Source organism: Cheilinus undulatus, linkage group 15 (assembly GCF_018320785.1).
Source record: "Cheilinus undulatus linkage group 15, ASM1832078v1, whole genome shotgun sequence".
NCBI classification, from domain to species: domain Eukaryota; kingdom Metazoa; phylum Chordata; class Actinopteri; order Labriformes; family Labridae; genus Cheilinus; species Cheilinus undulatus.
The window spans coordinates 23,324,793-23,343,274 of record NC_054879.1 but is presented as its reverse complement, the minus strand read 5'-3'; the positions used below and the strand labels follow the sequence as shown (position 1 = coordinate 23,343,274).

Here is an 18,482-nt window from a genome sequence, read left to right as displayed (position 1 = left end):
ATTTCAGACTTGCCCACTGAGCTGTCTGTGAGTTTTTAAAGTGAAAAGAGATTAAGGAGCAGTGGTCATTTTTAGACATCAATATGGCTGCAGGGGGACACTGATGTGAATTTACAAAAGTTTGTTGAAAGGGAAGATATAATATGCAATTTAACACAATTTAAACAAAACAAAACTACAATAAATGCAAATTTAAATGAACTGTGATTAATGTGATTCATCTTGACAATCCTATATTCTCCCAATAACTGCAGTGTTTTGATTGGTGTGAATATGTTAAATGGGTATTCACTTATTTAATCAAATGCGTTTTTTTTATTTGCCCCCAGTGTTTATTTAAGGAGCCATGATGTTGTGAGTAAAGAAAAATGTATAAAAAATGTGTTTGTTCTTCTCTTGCTCCCCTGAAGAAAAGCTAAAATGCTAATGTGAGCTCATGGGGAGCCAGTGAAAGCCTGAAACACTCCTAATTTGTCATGTGTTTCTTAGTGAAGAATGAGCTTTTATAGCCCTCTGTTCTTCTTTGTTATTGGATGATATCTCTGAGGAGCAGATGTGTCCAAGTCCTCCCTCTGTCTCTCTCTTCCATCAAAGCTTTTATTTTCTATTTTTCGCAGACTGGGCCTTTTTCTCTTAACCTCCTCATTCATCTTTCTAATTCTCATCTCAAATCACAGCTCTGGTTTATAAATTATTAAATGGTGTATGAATGAGTGGACGTTTATTCCTTCTTTCACAGTCAGCTGTCCCTTTAAGGTTTTTTCATTTTCCTGATTTGCTGTTACTCTCTCACTCTCTCCTTCATTTCTCACCTCTCCCGTCTTTATTAAATGTACAGCGTCTATATGAATCGTACCTATATTCATTATTTTTTAAAACCAGTCCCTTCCTGGCTGACCGCTGCAGTTTTCAGCCCATTGATTGTGGTGAATCGTGTTGTTTTGATTCAAAGATAAAAGCTCCTTTGACTCAGTACATAAAAGAGACATGCTACTCTCTAATACATGTATGGCTCAGTAGTTCATGTATCTCACATCCCTACATACATATGTATTACACAGTCAGCTCAGCTGCATATACGGACCTAGATCCAACGCATTACTCTCACCTCGATAAAAACGGCAGAATATGAAGATCTACATACGCCTGTAGAGCCACTCTGGCTTGGTTCTACTGCCAGGTGAGCAATGAAACATATGTCTGAGAGGAATTTAAAATTGTTGAAAAGTAATACTATATTATCAACATCAAGTAAGATTTGCCAAAGCAGTGACCAGCAAAGGGCTATTCTTACATGGTTATGTCACAGCATGCTTTTTCATTGTGTCAGTAAGATCTACAAAGCAACATATCCTGACACATCTAAAGAAATTCAAAAACAGATGAGAAACAAAGTCATTGACATTTATCAGTCTGGAAAGAGACAGATATTTCTGAGGCTTCTGGACTCTAGCCAACCACGCTGTGAGCCATTATCCACAAATGAAAAAAACTGTGAAGTGTGGTGAGCCTTCCCAGGAGCGGCCAGTCAACCAAAATTTGCCTACTCCAAGAGCGCAACGACGACTCATCCAGGAGGTCCCAAAAGAACCCAGAACAACATCTAAAGACCTGCAGGCCTCACTTGACTCAGTTAAGGTCAGTGATCATGATTCAACAATAAGAAAGATATGGTAAAAATGGTATCATGGTAGAGTTCCTAGGCAAAAACCACTGCTGACAAAAAAGAACACGTGTCTTACATTTGCCTAAAAACACCCTAATGATCCCCAAAACTTCTAGGAAAGTATTCAGTGGACTGACCAGACAAAAGTTTTGGAAGGTGTGTGTCCCATTCCATCTGGACTAAAACTAACAAAGTACTTCATCAGAAGTACATCATACCAGCAGTAAAACATACGGCTCCAGTTTACAGAAATGAGTCTTCTAAGCCCAGATGATGATAATGTGATGATTCTGGGCTAACATTTCGCTCAGTCCTAGTAAAATACATGATTTTATTAGGCTCTCAACTGAAGGAAAAAGAAAAAAAGGCTTCTTCTGGTCTGATTTCCCTCATGGGATACGGGATTTTTAACCCTGTAATTAAAAAAAAAGTTTTACTTCTTCTTTTAGTCCTTCTAAACTCCTGACAGTTTAAGTTGAACATTTTGGGTGTTTTTTTTTCATTAGAAAAATAACAGATACCCTTTATCTTTTTAGAGTGCAAGTTTGGTCACTGTGTTCACATCTGTCCAAATGAACAAAGAGGGAACATTCACTTGTTTCTGAATACCCCTTACAGGGCCTTGAAGTTCTGAGCTGCCAATTTCCCTCCCTGGACATAAAAGAGGGTTAAATGTACAGTATATATGTCAGTTTGCAGAAATCCACATGGATATTAGGATTAGTCGATATCCAGGGATCTTTTGCTTGCTCCTCTCTTCTTTAAAAAAGCCACACTGTTCACCCTCAAACACTTTGACCTTTGAATCTGCCCAGCCCAATCACAGCCCGATCTGTCGACCACTGAACTCATCCTAAGAGCTTCTGAGGTTAAACCAATTTGCTTGGTGCTCTCAAGACAAAGAAAACTTTTCCAAGATCTGTTCAAACACTCGAGCAAAGCCTTCATTTATGCCTAGTAGAAATGAATAATTTGAAACCTTTAAACTCTCTGTGCTTGTTAGCAAACTTACTTTATAAACTTCATAAGCACAGATACATCAATTTATCAGCCAATATCAACCATGATGACAAACACCAGCTATCAGCAAATGATGTGGCATGGGATGATTTCAGCAGCCGATGTTTTTAATGGTCAAAGTTTCACCTTGCTGAAATGAAAAGAAGAAAAATGATCCTCCTTTTCTCGTTTATCCTCTGTATGCCCACCCTAAATGCCCCCAGCTAATATTCTATTTTCACTCAACTCAATTATAATTCAATTTGAAATCACTCTGCTGGCTCCATTAAGAGATAATTTTCTATACTGAGCGGAATCAAATTATTTCCTGCAACATTAAGTGGCTACTTTTGCCAATCTGACAGAGTTTCTCTGCTGATCAAACACAGTAACATGACACTTTGAAAAAGACCATCGTATTTTCTCATGTCTGAGTAGGTGGTGTAGAACTGTGGGCTGGGACACCATGGAGGGCAGACACTAAGAGGGTGGTCTCAAGATGCTTTCCTTAAAACAATTTCAAGCATTTCAAATGGTAGATTTGACCCATTACATGTTAAAAATTAAGCCTGTCCGCTCATGCTACATGCACTAAGATTATTGTTTTTTTCTTACAGTAAATTACTATCAAATTATAATAGGGTTTTTGAATGTTGTGCATTTTTTTGTCTCGCTGGGAAAGGCCTGCTTGTGTGTGTGCATGGCTCTGCACAGCATGACAAGCTTTAACAACCTACAGGGACTTTGGGGGTCCCCAGTCTCTGGAAATGTTATTTTTGGTGTCCCAGCATGGGAAGTTTGGTAACCCTTGGTGCAGAATAACAATGAAAATATGGAGTTTTCCCCCTACTGTAAAAAGGTTTATATTTTCAGGGTAACTACACCCCTAGAGCTTTGTTCGGCTGAAAATGTATGCATATGTGTGTTTAACACTACTGCTGACAATTTAGGTCTTAATCTCCACATTTATGAATGAAATATCTGTGTTACAGACATAGTGACTGCCCTCTACTGGTTCAAACCTGGCCACGGCAGCTGAATTTTCCTACTGGTCTGGTGGTATCCAGGGGTGATTTTAGACTAATTTAAACTGTTTTAAAATGATTATTATTACTAAATAACTTGGCAATTGTGCTCCAATGAAAAAGTGGGCAATTGGTTTACCTTAACCGATTAACAATCTGTCATTTAAAACATTTTCTCTTTAGTATTCTTAATATAATAAAATGAAAGATGACTTTCTTAGTAGCGTTCCGTTAATAAAACACCCTTTTACTACTTACATTTTATTCAAAAAACAATCTTTGTGGATGTTTTTTTTTAATTCCATGGAAAGAAACAATGAACATAGCCGACAACATTTCTCATTGCATCTTTTAACACAATGACAGCGGAGTATAATCCCTGCTTTCAAGTACAGATGACCTATTTAACCCTCTGACCCCTAAGATATTTTACAACCATTTAGTCTCGCCTGGACTTTTTGTCTACAAAGCTTGTGAAACATCAAACCTGTGGTGCACAGTCAAGCTCCAAACATCCTCTTATTCAGAACAACCTTGGCTTTAAGAATATGTGTGCTGCAGTGCTAATGTCACTCTAATTTTTAAAAAGTTATGGAACTATAAAGACAAAAAAAGCTAAACTGAAATTAAAACTCAAAGATTTTTATGTGTGACACACAGTAAACAATAATGACAAATAGTAAAAAAAAACAAACAAAAAGATTAAAAACTCTCCATCAACCACAACGTGCGTTGTGTTGTGTTGAGGCAGTCTCACCTTCCTTTTTGTAGAAGACCAGCTCGGTCTTGAACTCCCTCCTCTCGTCCAGAGCTCCCTGGATCTGAGCCGTTAGCCTGTCGCTCGTTTCCGGGCCGTACAGGAAGTGACACGCGCAGCTCTTCTGCATGAGCTCAGCTCGCGCATAACCCGTGAGCTCACAGAAGCCGTCGGAGCAGTAGACGATGGGGTAGAGAGACTGAACCTGGGCGTTCCCCAGAACAAAGTTGCTGTCTGGAAGACAAGAAAGCAAGAAAAGCAAGAGAGAAATCAGTATGAATTCAACTATAAAGTAAACAGAGTAAATAAATGGGTTTTTATCTGTTAAGATTCTATTATTGGAGTAAAAAGATACATTAAATACTTAGACTATAGGTGATAATTATCATTATACAGTATATTGTGCATCCTGTATAACTCAATACAATGAGGTGATCCATAAAAAATGTATATCAAATAGGAAAATCCTGTCCAATCTACATAAGCTCTGCATTGTTTGATATAATGTTCTCACTGTGGTCTGATTCTTTGGCTACTTCTGTTTTATTTTGATCTAAATTACTTTTTTATAATTCTGCTGAGAGACCAGACAAGAGATAACCAACTTTAAAGATATTTCAAGCTGCAGTTTCAATCCAGTTACAACCAAATATAAATATTTAACACTCAAACAAATATGTGTATAAATCCTGCATCCACCTAAAATACAAACACGTTAATTTTGATCAAAATATTCAAACCAGAGCACGTGAAAACAGCCACATTTAGAGAGAGAGAGAGCTGTAAACACAGCTGCAGGTTTTTACCAGAGGAGGCTGCAGCAGATCAGTAACAGCAATCGATTGGCTGAAGTAAACACTGTCAAGAGTTATTACAAAAATGATGAGCTCTTATTAATTCATACAGCAGAAAGTACATCAGCCTTACTGGGTTAACTATTTCTTGACTGAGGAGCATGGTCCTGTTTACCTGCTTCAACACCCTGAAAACCCGCTGAGGTTCCTGATCAGTGATCAGGAGGAGATGGATTAGTTTGGCTCTGTGTGTTCAAAGTGAGTGTGGAAAATTTTGTGGGTGCATATTTAGTCGATAGCCTGAGGCGTGTAGATGTGTGAACACTCTGAAATGGACTATTTATTACTCTGTGCTCCAGCGTTCTTATTGATCCATCAATCTGAGGGCCCCCGAGGCCCCTGTTTTTAATATCTAACGGCTGATGTGTGAGGCAAGTTTGTGTGAGACAGCTTAAAACCAAGAGTGAGGCGATGATTGAGCAAATCAGTGACAGACGTGGGAACGGATCTGTGTTTATGGGACTAAATCTGCACAAAAGAGGCATCAGAGTATGTCTCCTAATGCAGGAAAAACATGTTTGTGTGTCGTTTTTTTAGACTATCACCAGTCAGTCTCAACACAAAATAATCCTCTCATTAGCTAATTGCTCTGCCAAGTCTGACACGTGCACACTTCCTCTCTCCTGCTCTCCCTGGAGTGAGGGAGCTGCAGATCTATTCAGTGACACCTACAAAAACACAAACAACAGAGTGACGACCACCTTCCTCTGATTCCCCTGGGTCGCTGCTTCCTCTGAGCTTGTCCTGAGGGAAACACTGGTGTCATAGTGAGCTCTGAGCATGGAGACGCTCCCAGCAGAAGACATCAGGCTTAAAGACAAAGATCCCGTTTAATTTTTCCACCAACTGCCATGCTCAATACTAAGTAACTGTGCATTAATGCATGCATTTGCATTAACAATACATCTTCAGTGATGACCTGCCTGTCCCTGCTTCCCTGTTGACTTGAATAGCGCCATTATTTCAAACTAGATAGTAAAATACAACAATTGTTTACTAAACAATTTTAAAACAATGTTTATGATAACATGATGGAGAAAAGCTGTTAAATCTCATGGCTAATTGGCCCCCATTCATTCAAATCAGCAGCTGCTTCACTGCAGACAGCATACAGTGATGCCAAGCCATGGTAGGAGAGGCACAGAAATGATGTATGGACAGTTGTTTGGATGGGAGGAACCACCAATATCAAATGTCAGATGGGTACATCTGAAGATGCTGGAAAAATGTACCTGCCTAACTGCATTGTGCCAACTGTGAAGCATGGTGGAGGAGAGATAATAGGTTGGGGCACTTTTCAGGGTTTGGCTAGTCCCTTTATCTCCAGAGAAGGCCAATCTTAATGCATACGAAGACATTTTGGGCAATACTATGCTTCCAACTGTGTGGCAACAGTTTGGGGAAGATCCTTTTCTACTCCAACATGACTGTGACCCAGTGAACGAAGAATTACTTTAAAGATGTGGTCCGATGAGTTCAGTGTTGAAGAACTTGACTGGTCCTCACAGAGTCCTTACCTCAACCCCATCCAGCACCTTTGGGATGAACTGAAACAGATATTCTAGTCCAACATCAGTGCCTGACCTCATAGATGCTCTACAGAATGAATGGGCACAAACTGTCACAGAACCACTCCAAAATCTTGCGAAAAACCTTCCAAGAAAAGTTGAGGGTGTTAAAGCTCCAAAAAAGGAGCCAACTCTATATTAAAGCATGTGTATTTGAATATAATGTCTGAGGTGTGCAGCTGGCTCGTCAAACAAACACAAGGAACATTTGGCAGCCATAATTCCTCTGTGAGTATATGTCAAGCTTATTAAGGCATTTTAGACCATATCTATATGCAGGCTGGGCGTTTCAATGTCAAATTGTCATGAGTATGCATTGAGATTTGTCCACATTAGGATAACCATTTGGTAGCATGGGTGTTAATGCAAGGTGTAAACAGGGCCAAAAGGGCTGCACATAGTCAACAGCACCCTGGGTAAGATGCGCTGATTGGGTCTAAAACAGAGAAAAATGATGTCAATTAATAACAAATGCAAACAATAACACCATGACTGGGACAGTGTTTACAGTATTTTCCACCCATTTTAGGAAAAACTCATGTGATAATAAAAAGATGAGGCTGTTTTATGATTAAAAGAAGAAATCTGTGGTTAACAACAATGATCTGTTTCTCTTGTATCAGTCTCAAATGTCAAAGTATCTGCTGCTGTGGCAGATTTCATGTTCATCTTCTCCTAATGAACCCTCTCATCCATGTTTATGTCTTTGTTATGTCACCTTCATCCCCCATTTCTGTCTCTAGCTGTGGACAGGTGCCTTCAGTTTGTGACTGTTTTAGTCAGTTTCTGGAAGAACTGATTTTATCCTGTCTCATTTTGGGTCCATCCTTTCTTAATCAATCAATCAATCAGACTTTATTTCTATATGGGTAAGACAATAAAAATGTTTATAATCTCTATTCAAGTCAGTCTGTGAAGGGAATCCATGCACTCTGCCTCTGATGTGTTCTGACCTTTATACGGCTGATATTTATTTATTTTAATGGCCTTTCAAATGCTCCACATGGGTCAAAAAGCACTTACAGTAGACTGTAAAGCTGCATAATTATCTATAAATATTTCTGCAGCAGTAGAAATAACAAGATATGAAAAACAGCTGTGAAAGTAGCACTAGATAAAAAATATATGAATATTATTATTATTAATAAAAATGCTTTGTATGAATAGGACCATGTCATAGAAAGGGTCAGTAGTAAATAGCAAACCTGACAAGCCAAATCAACTCATATCATTACATGAATATACTTGACATTCATCTGGGAAAGCTCCCATAAAAAGCATTTGGGAAGAGTAGGACTTTTGAGAAAATCTTCAGAAGGTGACTGGAGGAACGTTCTGTCTGTCACATTCATGACGGGCCCGTCAGAGTGACAAATGACGTAGTGCGCATGCATCTAAAATTGATACCAAAACCGCTCGGGGGCTTCCCTAGCAAGAAAAGCTTTCAGTGTGGCTCTTGTGTTAAAAAAAGATGTGGTCCAGTTAGAATAGAATAGAATAGAATAGAATAGAATAGAATAGAATCATTCTTTATTGTCCACCAAGGTGGAAAATTGTCTTTGGCTCACCAGCACAGGAGACAGACAGCACTAAAGTAAAAACATCGTCATACATAAACACATATAATAGACACAATAAAAACAGAGGTGAGCTATAGTAAAAATAGGAATAAAAGTAGAGGTAAGATGGGATCTAGTAAAATAAGTAAAACATAGAGGTAGAGCAGTTCAGGTCATATGTGTGGATTGGTCACTTTGTCAAATTCAAGATGGCGATGACATTTGGTATAAAGGATTTTTTGAAAGGACCTTTGGCCAGGGGAGCTCTGTAGCGCCTCCCAGACTTCAGAAGCTCAAACTGACAGGACAGAGAATGAGAGCTGTCCGCCAGGATTCTCTGAGCTTTCCTCCTCATCCTGTCAGTGTAAATGTGGGCCAGAGGCTTCTGGGGTTTTCCCACAATTTTACCTGACTAAACTGTTCTGATTAAACTGCGGCTTTCCTATAGCTATCTGCGCTAAAGGCTACCACAACATCAGCCCTTGGATACACCGGAAAACCGTAACCATAATGATCCCAACCCCATGCCGAAACAGAACGGGGAAACATCTTTTTTGTCCCGGAACTGCCAATATGCCTAAGTCTGAGCTAATCACTCCACTAGCAAAGCATTGTACACAACCACTTACAACAACTAACTCTTTCCCCGTAACTCTCACAAAGTCATACCTCAGCAGGTCCGCAGAAGAGCAAAAACTCCTTCTCTGTCATGATAAGCTTTCACTGTTGCTCTCTGCACTTGTTTTAATAGAGAACTGTCTAATTCCGACAAAAGTGCCACTGTGGCTAATTCTGAGCTAATCACTCCACTAGCAGCCATTGTATACAAGCATTCACACAACAAGTAAACCTTTCCCCCATTACAGTCATGCAGAAGCAGGTCAACAGAAGAGAGAAAAAACATCTTTCCCAAGATGAAAAGCTTTTAGTGTTTATTTATTCTTTTATTCCTGTTTGTAAGGGATCCATTATATACGACACATCTGCCAAGGTATGGACTACAGAGTGGGGAAGAGGGTGGGGATACTGGGTGGGTTGGGGGGGGGGGCTTGAACCAATGTATTTTTCTTTAAATTATATGTTGTGTGTAAAGCACTTTGTGCTACATTGCATTGTATGAAAAGTGCTATATAAATAAAGACTGACTGACTGATTGATTGATTGATTGATTCTTTATTTCATACAGAAACATGGTCCAGTTCTTGTAAAACAGATGCAATGCTAAAGGTACAGTGCTTAAAAATTTTATTAGACCACCTGTCATATTTGTCTCAGAGACCATCCAGCATCATAAAGTGCTTTAATGCGGACTCTTTAATTTTCAGTGAGCTCTCAATGTTTTACCATTTTGAACAGGAATGAGGAATTTCAAACTAATTCACCTGTTTATACCCAAATTTGAGCCGGCTCACTGGCCTTCTCTGAGAAGTCAGAAATTAATCAAACATAACATTCAACCACTAAAACTCATTTTTCTGTTCAGGAATGCAAGTAAATGACTATAATTTGACATATTAATCAGGAGATAATAATGTGCTTTACTGTTTTTTCAGTTTTTTTTGTTAAATCAGTAAATTTGAAAATTCATGTATAACAATAATAATGATATTTTAGCATTAAAAATATCATTTGGGTTAAAGAGCTTCTACATATTGGTGTATTAACCATTGCAGAAACATAAAGAATGATTTTGGTAATTACCAATGCTGTTAATTTAGGGCAGCTGTGGCATAAACTTTACTTTGGGTGGTGGTCTAATAATTTGTTAAGCACTGTATATCCGAGGCATGTACCTCTGTGAAGGCAGCCATTACCGAAGGCTTTCAGTACAACTAAACCCCACCCATAGCACAACTCTGTATGTATGGCTCTGAAAGTATTGTCACTCACTCAGTCACTCATTAACACACAGAGGCATGTGTAGGGCTGACCTTGGCACTCAGCCGATAGGTGGGCTGGGTCCTATGGAGTGACCACTAAACCAGTACAAAACATTAGTATGCCATCATGACTGCAGATTACTGCCATCATCACACACTGCAAGGAACCTGACACTACAGAAAACTTGTCCTCATTTATTGAGCGTTTCAAGCAATTGCTTTGGCGTGCTAACCTTGCAAAGCAGATGGATACGCCTGTTTCCTTGTTTTTCACTGGCTAATCCATCTTGCAAAGCTCCCATCTGAACCGTTTGGGCCTGGTTAGAAAGTGACAGGACCATTCAGTGACGAGGGGCAGTACTTTCAGGCGCAGCAGAGTCGTGACGTAAACAAGCAGCAGCAAGAGCTGGTGCAGTTATGGAGGAAGAGATCAGCGTGGATGCTGCTATAGCATAAGTTTTATCAGAACTTTACAACATTTCTTCGTTAAAAGAAGAACAAAGAATAGCAGTGAGTTGTTTTCTTTTCAAAAACGACAGAAGTCGAGTACTTACATGTCAATAGTCACCATGTTTCGTGTTATTCCTCAGTAGCTGTGCACGCGCAGCTCAATAGCAGCTATGTCACGTGTTTTGTTGCTCTGATTGGCCTGTAGAGATGTGACAGAACATTCACCCAATCACACTCCGAGTATTTTTGAAAGCCTCTGCCTTTTCTCAAACGTTTCCTATTGAAGCTTTCCCAGATGGATGTGTGAAACACATTCATCTGGCGTGTCAGGTTATTGGCGTGCAACATCATGAGATACATAATGAAAAGGGTAGGTGAAATAAGTGAAGGCTTCAACCTACACCTTTTTGGTCCTGTTTTGTTATTTCTTATTGCTGATTGTTTGGTGTTAATGAGGAAATAGCATTAACTTATTATTTATTCACTTGAAAATTTTTCACTTTACCAATGTAATTGAGTCTACATGTTTAAAGTGACTTAAATAAACTAAACAAATAAAGCAGCCCAGGCTTCTCAGAGCCACTCTTTACCATCTTTACCCCTTCCTCAAGTCATAATGAGCACTGAGCAGTTGTAGAGTGTCAGAAAATATATTCTTTGTCTCACAAGCTCCTTAGCACTTTGTAATATTTAAATATCTTGCACCATCTTTCTGTTTACTTTACTAAAACTTAGTGTTATTTAAATACTACAAAAAACTTACAAATGCCCATTTGCATTATTTAATGTAGACTGTCTTATCCACCTCATATTATCTTAATGACCTCATGTTGATCACGCACACATCAGTTCATAATTTAGACTTTTCGATCACATCTACTCATCATCCTTGCACTCAGTTTTCACATTTCTGTTTAATATCTTATTCATGTACATTGACAGCAGAGCTGGATAAAAAAATCATGTTTATGTACTTGGACAATAAAACTGATTTTGATTCTTGTCCTGATAGCTGTGCACCAAAAGAAAATGGTAGTATAATGCTAAATAAATAGACCTGCAGCATGCCAATTTGATTTAAAAGACTCTTCAATTAAAGACAAGTGGCCTGAGGAGGTGGGCGGAGTCACAACCTTAGATAGGGAAGCTATCATATTTTCCTTTATGCTTTGCCTCATCTATCATTACTAAAGCTACAAGGCATCATTCGTTGAACCTTAATTCAGCCAAATTTGTCCTACTGAGATCTGATTTTTGTTCTAATGGTTGTGACCATGGAAAGTTAAAGCCATCTTTCCTGCAGACTTTGAAACAATCCCTTCATGCACATTTTTGTCACTTTAGCTAAATACTATTAGGTTCTTGTGAGGAAACTCAGAGATAGAGTATGAGCCAAATACCAAAGTATCAGCTCCTGATGATGACCAATTACAACAATTTAATGCCTCAGAAACACATCTGCTCATCTTCAGCGCTTTACCACAGGAGAGTTGTTCATTGCACGAAGACACTACAGCGACCAGAACACTACATGCAAACTTTGATGCCGCACCAATAAATCTCAAATCCATAACTTGCAGATAAAGGCTAACTTTTATCCAGACACCAGATTTCTCCCATGACCATCCCTCCCTTTGACGGTTTGTTTTAGCCTCTGACTTTAGGTTGCTTTGGGTTCAACAGGTCTGTAGCAGAGTGGATTTTCAGACAGATAGAAAAATGAGAACACTGAGCTGTAGCTCCCTGTCTCCTGGTCTTTGGTTTGATTTAATCCAGAAAGTCTCTTTGGAGGAGAGACAGCAGAGTTAAGTGATGTCTGAGAGGGAAAGTCAGGAATCAGACGTACAGAAAAGTTTGATTCATCTGCAGCTTTTTCTGACTCCAGAGCAACGACAGACATCTGGAGTCTGTACATCTGGATCGACACCAGTGACTCATTCATGCCCTTTCACCATGCACGTCATAATAACATCAATACAATCCAGCACAGACTGCAACAACCTCAGCATCACAAAGCACAATAAGGTTTAAAAAGGACCTTCATAGAGACCTCATCAGCAGCACAGAATGCTCCTTTAAAAAAAATCACCATTCTTTATTTTTCTGCAGATTTTTTATGTGATAGTGTTCAAAGTCTGCATGCTCTGCAGGGTTGGAAATATTATTTGGCACAGAAGAAGTAAAAAAGTTTCTAAGACAGCCAAAAAACAGAGAGAGAGATTACATTACCGAGTATAAAAACATCCACAGAGAGACAACAGTAAAGAACAAAAACAACATTGTGGGCCACCAGAGGAACCTCCTGGACTCATTCAAACCATTTGGCTACAACATCGTATACCTAAAGGACAAGTTTACAGAGAAAAGTAATCCTTTAAACTTTAAGTTTGATAAGATTATTACTGCATTGACACCATATCAGAATTAAGAGTTAAAGTTCTGGGCCTGATTATGTGATAGCTCTAGAGATTTTTAGACAGATTTTCCTGTGGTTTGTTAAAGTTGATTCCTGTTCTACTTTCAAGAGAAAACTAAAGACTGAGCTCTTTAGAGAACACTAAGCACTTACTGTAGCTAGACTCTTCTCCACTGTTGTCCCCAGTGGGAGAATGAGTCTTCAGAACTAGACTGAAATTGCAACATAAGCCACTTTTAACAGCTTTTCTCCCTCATTATGTGAAATTAATCAATAAAACCAAAATGAAATTTTACTGACTAGTAAATACACTTTATGAAATGGAGTTTTTATTGAACAGGGTCTACACTTCAAATGTGAGGTAGGCCAGAGCAGCAGGAGGGGATGAGCAACACATCTGGTTTCTACTTGACCTGGAAATGCCTAATGGTAGGAGGGAGATGGAGCTCAATGTTGCAGGGGTAAGATTGTGTGTTTGAACTCACAACTGATGGCAGAGAATCATCATAGTCCATGACAAGTAAGTAGAACAAAACACAAGAATTTAATGGCATTTGTGTGTCAAGGAGCTCTGCTGTTGCTGCCTCTGAGACTGGGTTAGTCAAGCAGCATGCTTTCCAGAAACCCCCATATGGATAGATACATTTATCAAAATGCGTATGTTTAGTATTCAAAAGCACTAAATCCACAGTAACATGAATCTGAATATGAGAATACAACACGTTTTATGCTATAAAGGAGGAGGCTGGGGTGGAGGAAGCTATGTTTTGTCAGCAGCAGCAGCAACAGCAGCAGTTGCAGCATGGTGGTCCATCAGCATGAGAAGTAAGTCATATTTAAATACACTGCTATGTTGAGAGAAAGAGCTGTGATTGGCTGTGGGAGCTGGGAGGCGATAATTTGGATGAGCTTGCCGTTAACTGATTATTGCTGGGTGTATGAGTACAGTGTCCCAATGAACTAACTCTAGGCTTCATAGGTGCATGAAAAAGTAGTAGGTTAGACCTTTTAATGAAAATTATACACATTTTTGCTTTAATAAAATACACACTTTTTGACTCTACTCTGCTAGAAATGTGACTAAAAACACAAACACTTTGTGGATGTTTCTCCTTTATTTCAGCATCAGTAAAAATGGGACATCTGACCTGCTGTAGTATGTTTTTTTTCTGCCCTTGTGCAAACATGTTTTTCCGTTTAAAATCCTCAGCACTCACTATGCTGCTCTTTCCATTGCGTCCTCCATGCTGTGTGTAACATTCTGTACATGACATGTTTATAAATTGCATGCTAAGTGCTGGTGCATACGTGTTCTGTTTTCTGTACATTATGTGCACATACCTCCTGTTTAAATCCAATAATAGCTGCAGAAGGGGAAATACCGGCCATAAAAATGACGGCCATGCAGGCTGGTTTATGTCTGTGATATGAATTTATATTGGATTCACTACCTTGAATTGCTCTGGTGTTAAACCACAATGAAGTCAAGGTTTCCTGGATCAGAGACTGCGGCGATGCAATATATGCACCTTAGTGGCATATTACAGTTTATTTATATATTTATTCTTAGTGTGCGTGTGCATGAGAGTGAGTGTGATGGGATTAAAGTTCACCCTATGGCAGACGTAAAGTAATGCAGCTCTTCCTGGGTGTTCACTCCCTCACTGCCGCCGTCATAACCTGCCCTGTGGCGCTCGCTGTGATTGTTATGAGGTACTCTAAGAAACGTGTTCTCCTGCACATCAAAGAAGACATCCCAGCAGTCTGTCCGGACCCCCGACCAGTCTGAACTTCTGCCAACAGAACCACAGAGGACGCCATCTCCGCTTCCCTCCAGTCAGCACTCACTCACCTCCAAAATAACAAAATCAGGGGGTGTTTGTTGATCTCAGATCTGTCTTAACCCAGAGATGATAGTTGGCAGGCTCAGCAGGAGTGAGTGCAAGTCTCTGCACGATACAATTGGACTTTCTAGCCAATAGAGCTCAAACTGATGGTTAAACTTCTGCTACATGTCTCTGCTAACACAGCATCATCCTGGGGTTTGTGCTTGGCATCCTTTCTTTTCTCCAGAACAACCACAACCATGGCCATGAAATGACTCATACTGTATGTGATGTTTCTCTATGGTGTTGCTCTCTTCATTTACTTTGTAAACAATAGCATGACTTCTTATTGGAGAAAGTTCAAAAAGAAATCGTAAGAACTGAGGTAAAACTAGCAACCCAAAGTCTGCAACTTTGCAACTGTTTTGATTTATATTTTACAGAGCGCCCAAACTTTTTTTGAATTTGGGATATATGACTTAGGCGTGTCTCTTCATGGGTTAGTGCATCCAGCTGAAGAACAACTTACATACATATCTAAGTATCAAATCCAGCTTGGTATCATTTACATCATCCAGATCATGAAAGTAGGATGCCTGATTTCCATTTACAACCATGAATGCAACACCTAAGTACCTTTATCCCACACATTTATATCTACATCTTCCACCATAGGCCTATATAGTACATTAGCACCTCACCATTACACAGTCTTTATACAAAAGTTCAGCATTAAGAGACCCCCGTTTCCTTAGAGGAAGTTAAAGGAGCAGTACATACAGTTCGAGTGGCTCTGTCTTCATCAAGCAGCCATTAATGTACATCTTTTATCCTGTCAGTCAAATCTCCTCACACATTTCCTTTTCCATCAGTGCAGCAGGTTTTTACTCAGACTTTACAGTGGCTCAGCTCACAGATGTTTTTCTGACGCAGTCTTCAGACTAAAAAGGAACATGGTGACCGCTGCATTTTAAAAGCAGACTCTGTATTATTTTATTCTGTTATCAGGCAGTGACCCTCGTTAATGACTCTTAGTTCTGAGAGGTAGCTGATGACAAACAAACTTCCCCTGGTGCCTCAAAAGTCAAGCAGGGTGTCTTTAAACCTGACAGCTCAATCTTTTTCACTGATGCGATCACATAAAAGCGTCTCTGCTGGTTGCTCTGATAGTTCCTACACTCAATGAGCCGTCAGAGTAAATGATTAGGAAAATGTTCCTCTGTCTGACTCTCTCTTTGTTATCTGCTGATTTCTGCTGCTGGCACACCGATCAAAACTCTCCAGAAAAACTGAGCTTGCAAATGTTGGCATAATGGTGTCTGGATGAGCTCCTTTCTCTCTGATCTAACAGATCCAAACAAAACATGGATCAAACTAACAGGTCGCACTGTTTGTTTCTCCAAATGAAGAGTAGAGATGACTTCTGCTGTTGGAGAAGCAGCGCTTAGGTTTTATCCTCTTTAGATCTGAAATTAAGTCACAGAAAATTACACATCTGTTCTCACTCTGTCTACCCCACCCCTTGAGATAACAATGGCAAATTATACTTTACTTATCCAAGAGGATAAAAAATACTTTAGCAAATGTTGAATGAACTGTCTGGTGGCGTCAGGCATGGGACTGTTTTCTTGGACTTCTTACCACTATTGTCCCACATCAATCTGATGGCATTGTGCCAGTGCCGTGCTCTTTAGTGAGAAACATTAACCATTAGTGTGTATTTTGATCATTTGCACAGTTTTAGCAGGCGCAGATGCTGTTTGAGCATGTTAAGAATGACCTCTTAGCTTTTACAACAAGAAGTGTTCCAAACCCAACATTAATCATCTTTTCTGTGTCATCTGTTAGATTTGCAAGAGATGCATCCCCTATAACAGTGGTTCTCAACCTTTCAGACTGCAACCCCCAAAATAAAGGTGCCAAAGACCCGTAACCCCCGCTGTAACTGAAGGTGGTTGAATAGCCATGAACATTCAAGAATAGTCCTGTGCAGACCAGGCTGTCCATCAGGAGGGATAAAGAGGGAGGTTTCTGGGACCCAGCCTAACTGGGGGCCCATGGAGGTCAGCAAAGCAAATTTTATATTTGACCTGAATAACAACCACTCTTATCAAAGAAACAAATATCTTTATTTATTCATTTGCGTAGAAAATAGCCTATTTTTGATGACAATAAATTTTGTTAAAAACATTATTAAAAAGGGTTAAAATGGCTTAAATTGGTTAATTAGGGCAAAAAATGTGAAAAAGGTGGTGAAAATGGACCTTTAAAGAACATAAATGGGTTGAAAGTGGCAAAAATTAGATAAAAGTGTAAAAAAAAATGGACAAAAATGAGCTACAATTGGCAAAATTGGTGTAAGAAGTGATGAAAAAGGATAAAATAGGTGTAAAGTGGCAACATCTTACTTTGAAATATATCTTTAGTTTTTTAAAGGTATCTGGTGACCCCCTCTCAGTGTCTCAAGACCCCCAAGGTTGACAACCACTGCTCTTTAGTGCAAAAAAAGGGGAGAAGGTACAAAACAGTCAAGTCTTTGGAACACGGTTACTCATTGCGTGGCTCATGAACTGTATCATCAGGCTTTAATGTGTGGCTCGCATGGAATCATAAAATAACATGATAACATGGCCAATATATTTGGTAAAGTGGGTCTGATAAATATATACTTTATACATTGTTACAAACTTAAAATAGATTGCATTATATTTGTACTTTGACCTTACTGTAGTCTCTAAAAAGGTGGTCAATTATCAAACCTGGCAACAGCACACCCGCGGTGAGCGTGCATGCGTTGCATGTGTTAGCATTTCAGAGCTTCTCATGCTAGCCAGTGTAATATGTACAGAGGAAAAAATGGATCGATTTTTTATCAAACTGAGGCAAAAAAAACAGATGAACAGGCTCAAAGTAAGGTGAGAACAAGGAGGATGAAAATGTTGAGAATGCAACAACCAAAAAACAACAGGAGGATGTCAGAGAAGGGACCAGCAAGCAGACACAAAGTATTCTGAGTAAAAAACGAAAGGTACAAGGCATAGAAGATGAGCATAGGAAATTTCAAGAAAAATGGACTAAAGAATTTTTATTTGTCCTCCATGGAACAAACCCATTGTGCTTAATATGCAAACAGATCCGTTCTGGTTTTAAACGTAGCAACATGGAGCGCCATTTCAAAACTGCACATCCAAATTTCAATGAAACCTACCAACCTGGCAGCGAACTCAGAAAAAGAAAAATAAATCAGCTGATTCAACAATAATGAGTAGGATAGAGGACATCGGTAAGCATATAAGAGAGCAGCTGCTGGCTGATCTACATGTGGTGCCGTGTTTCAGCTATGCGGTGGATAAAAGCACAGATGCCACTGATGTTGCTCAGCTGTTTGTGTGTGGGTGAGGTTTTAAAAAGAAAACTCCTTTAGAGAGGAAGTGTTGTGCTTACTTCCACTTTGTGGCCAAACAAGGGGTGAGGATGTAATG

At 39.3% G+C, this 18,482-nt stretch overlaps 1 protein-coding gene across 1 annotated transcript in view; it reads right to left on the bottom strand.

Moving 5' to 3' along the window:
• kcnh3 (potassium voltage-gated channel, subfamily H (eag-related), member 3) overlaps positions 1-18,482 on the bottom strand; it is a 221,102-nt gene that overhangs the window by 85,332 nt on the left and 117,288 nt on the right. The window contains exon 2 of the mRNA XM_041807208.1: positions 4,448-4,681. Coding sequence (XP_041663142.1) covers positions 4,448-4,681 — 234 coding nt within the window. The remainder of the gene's footprint in view (positions 1-4,447; positions 4,682-18,482) is intronic.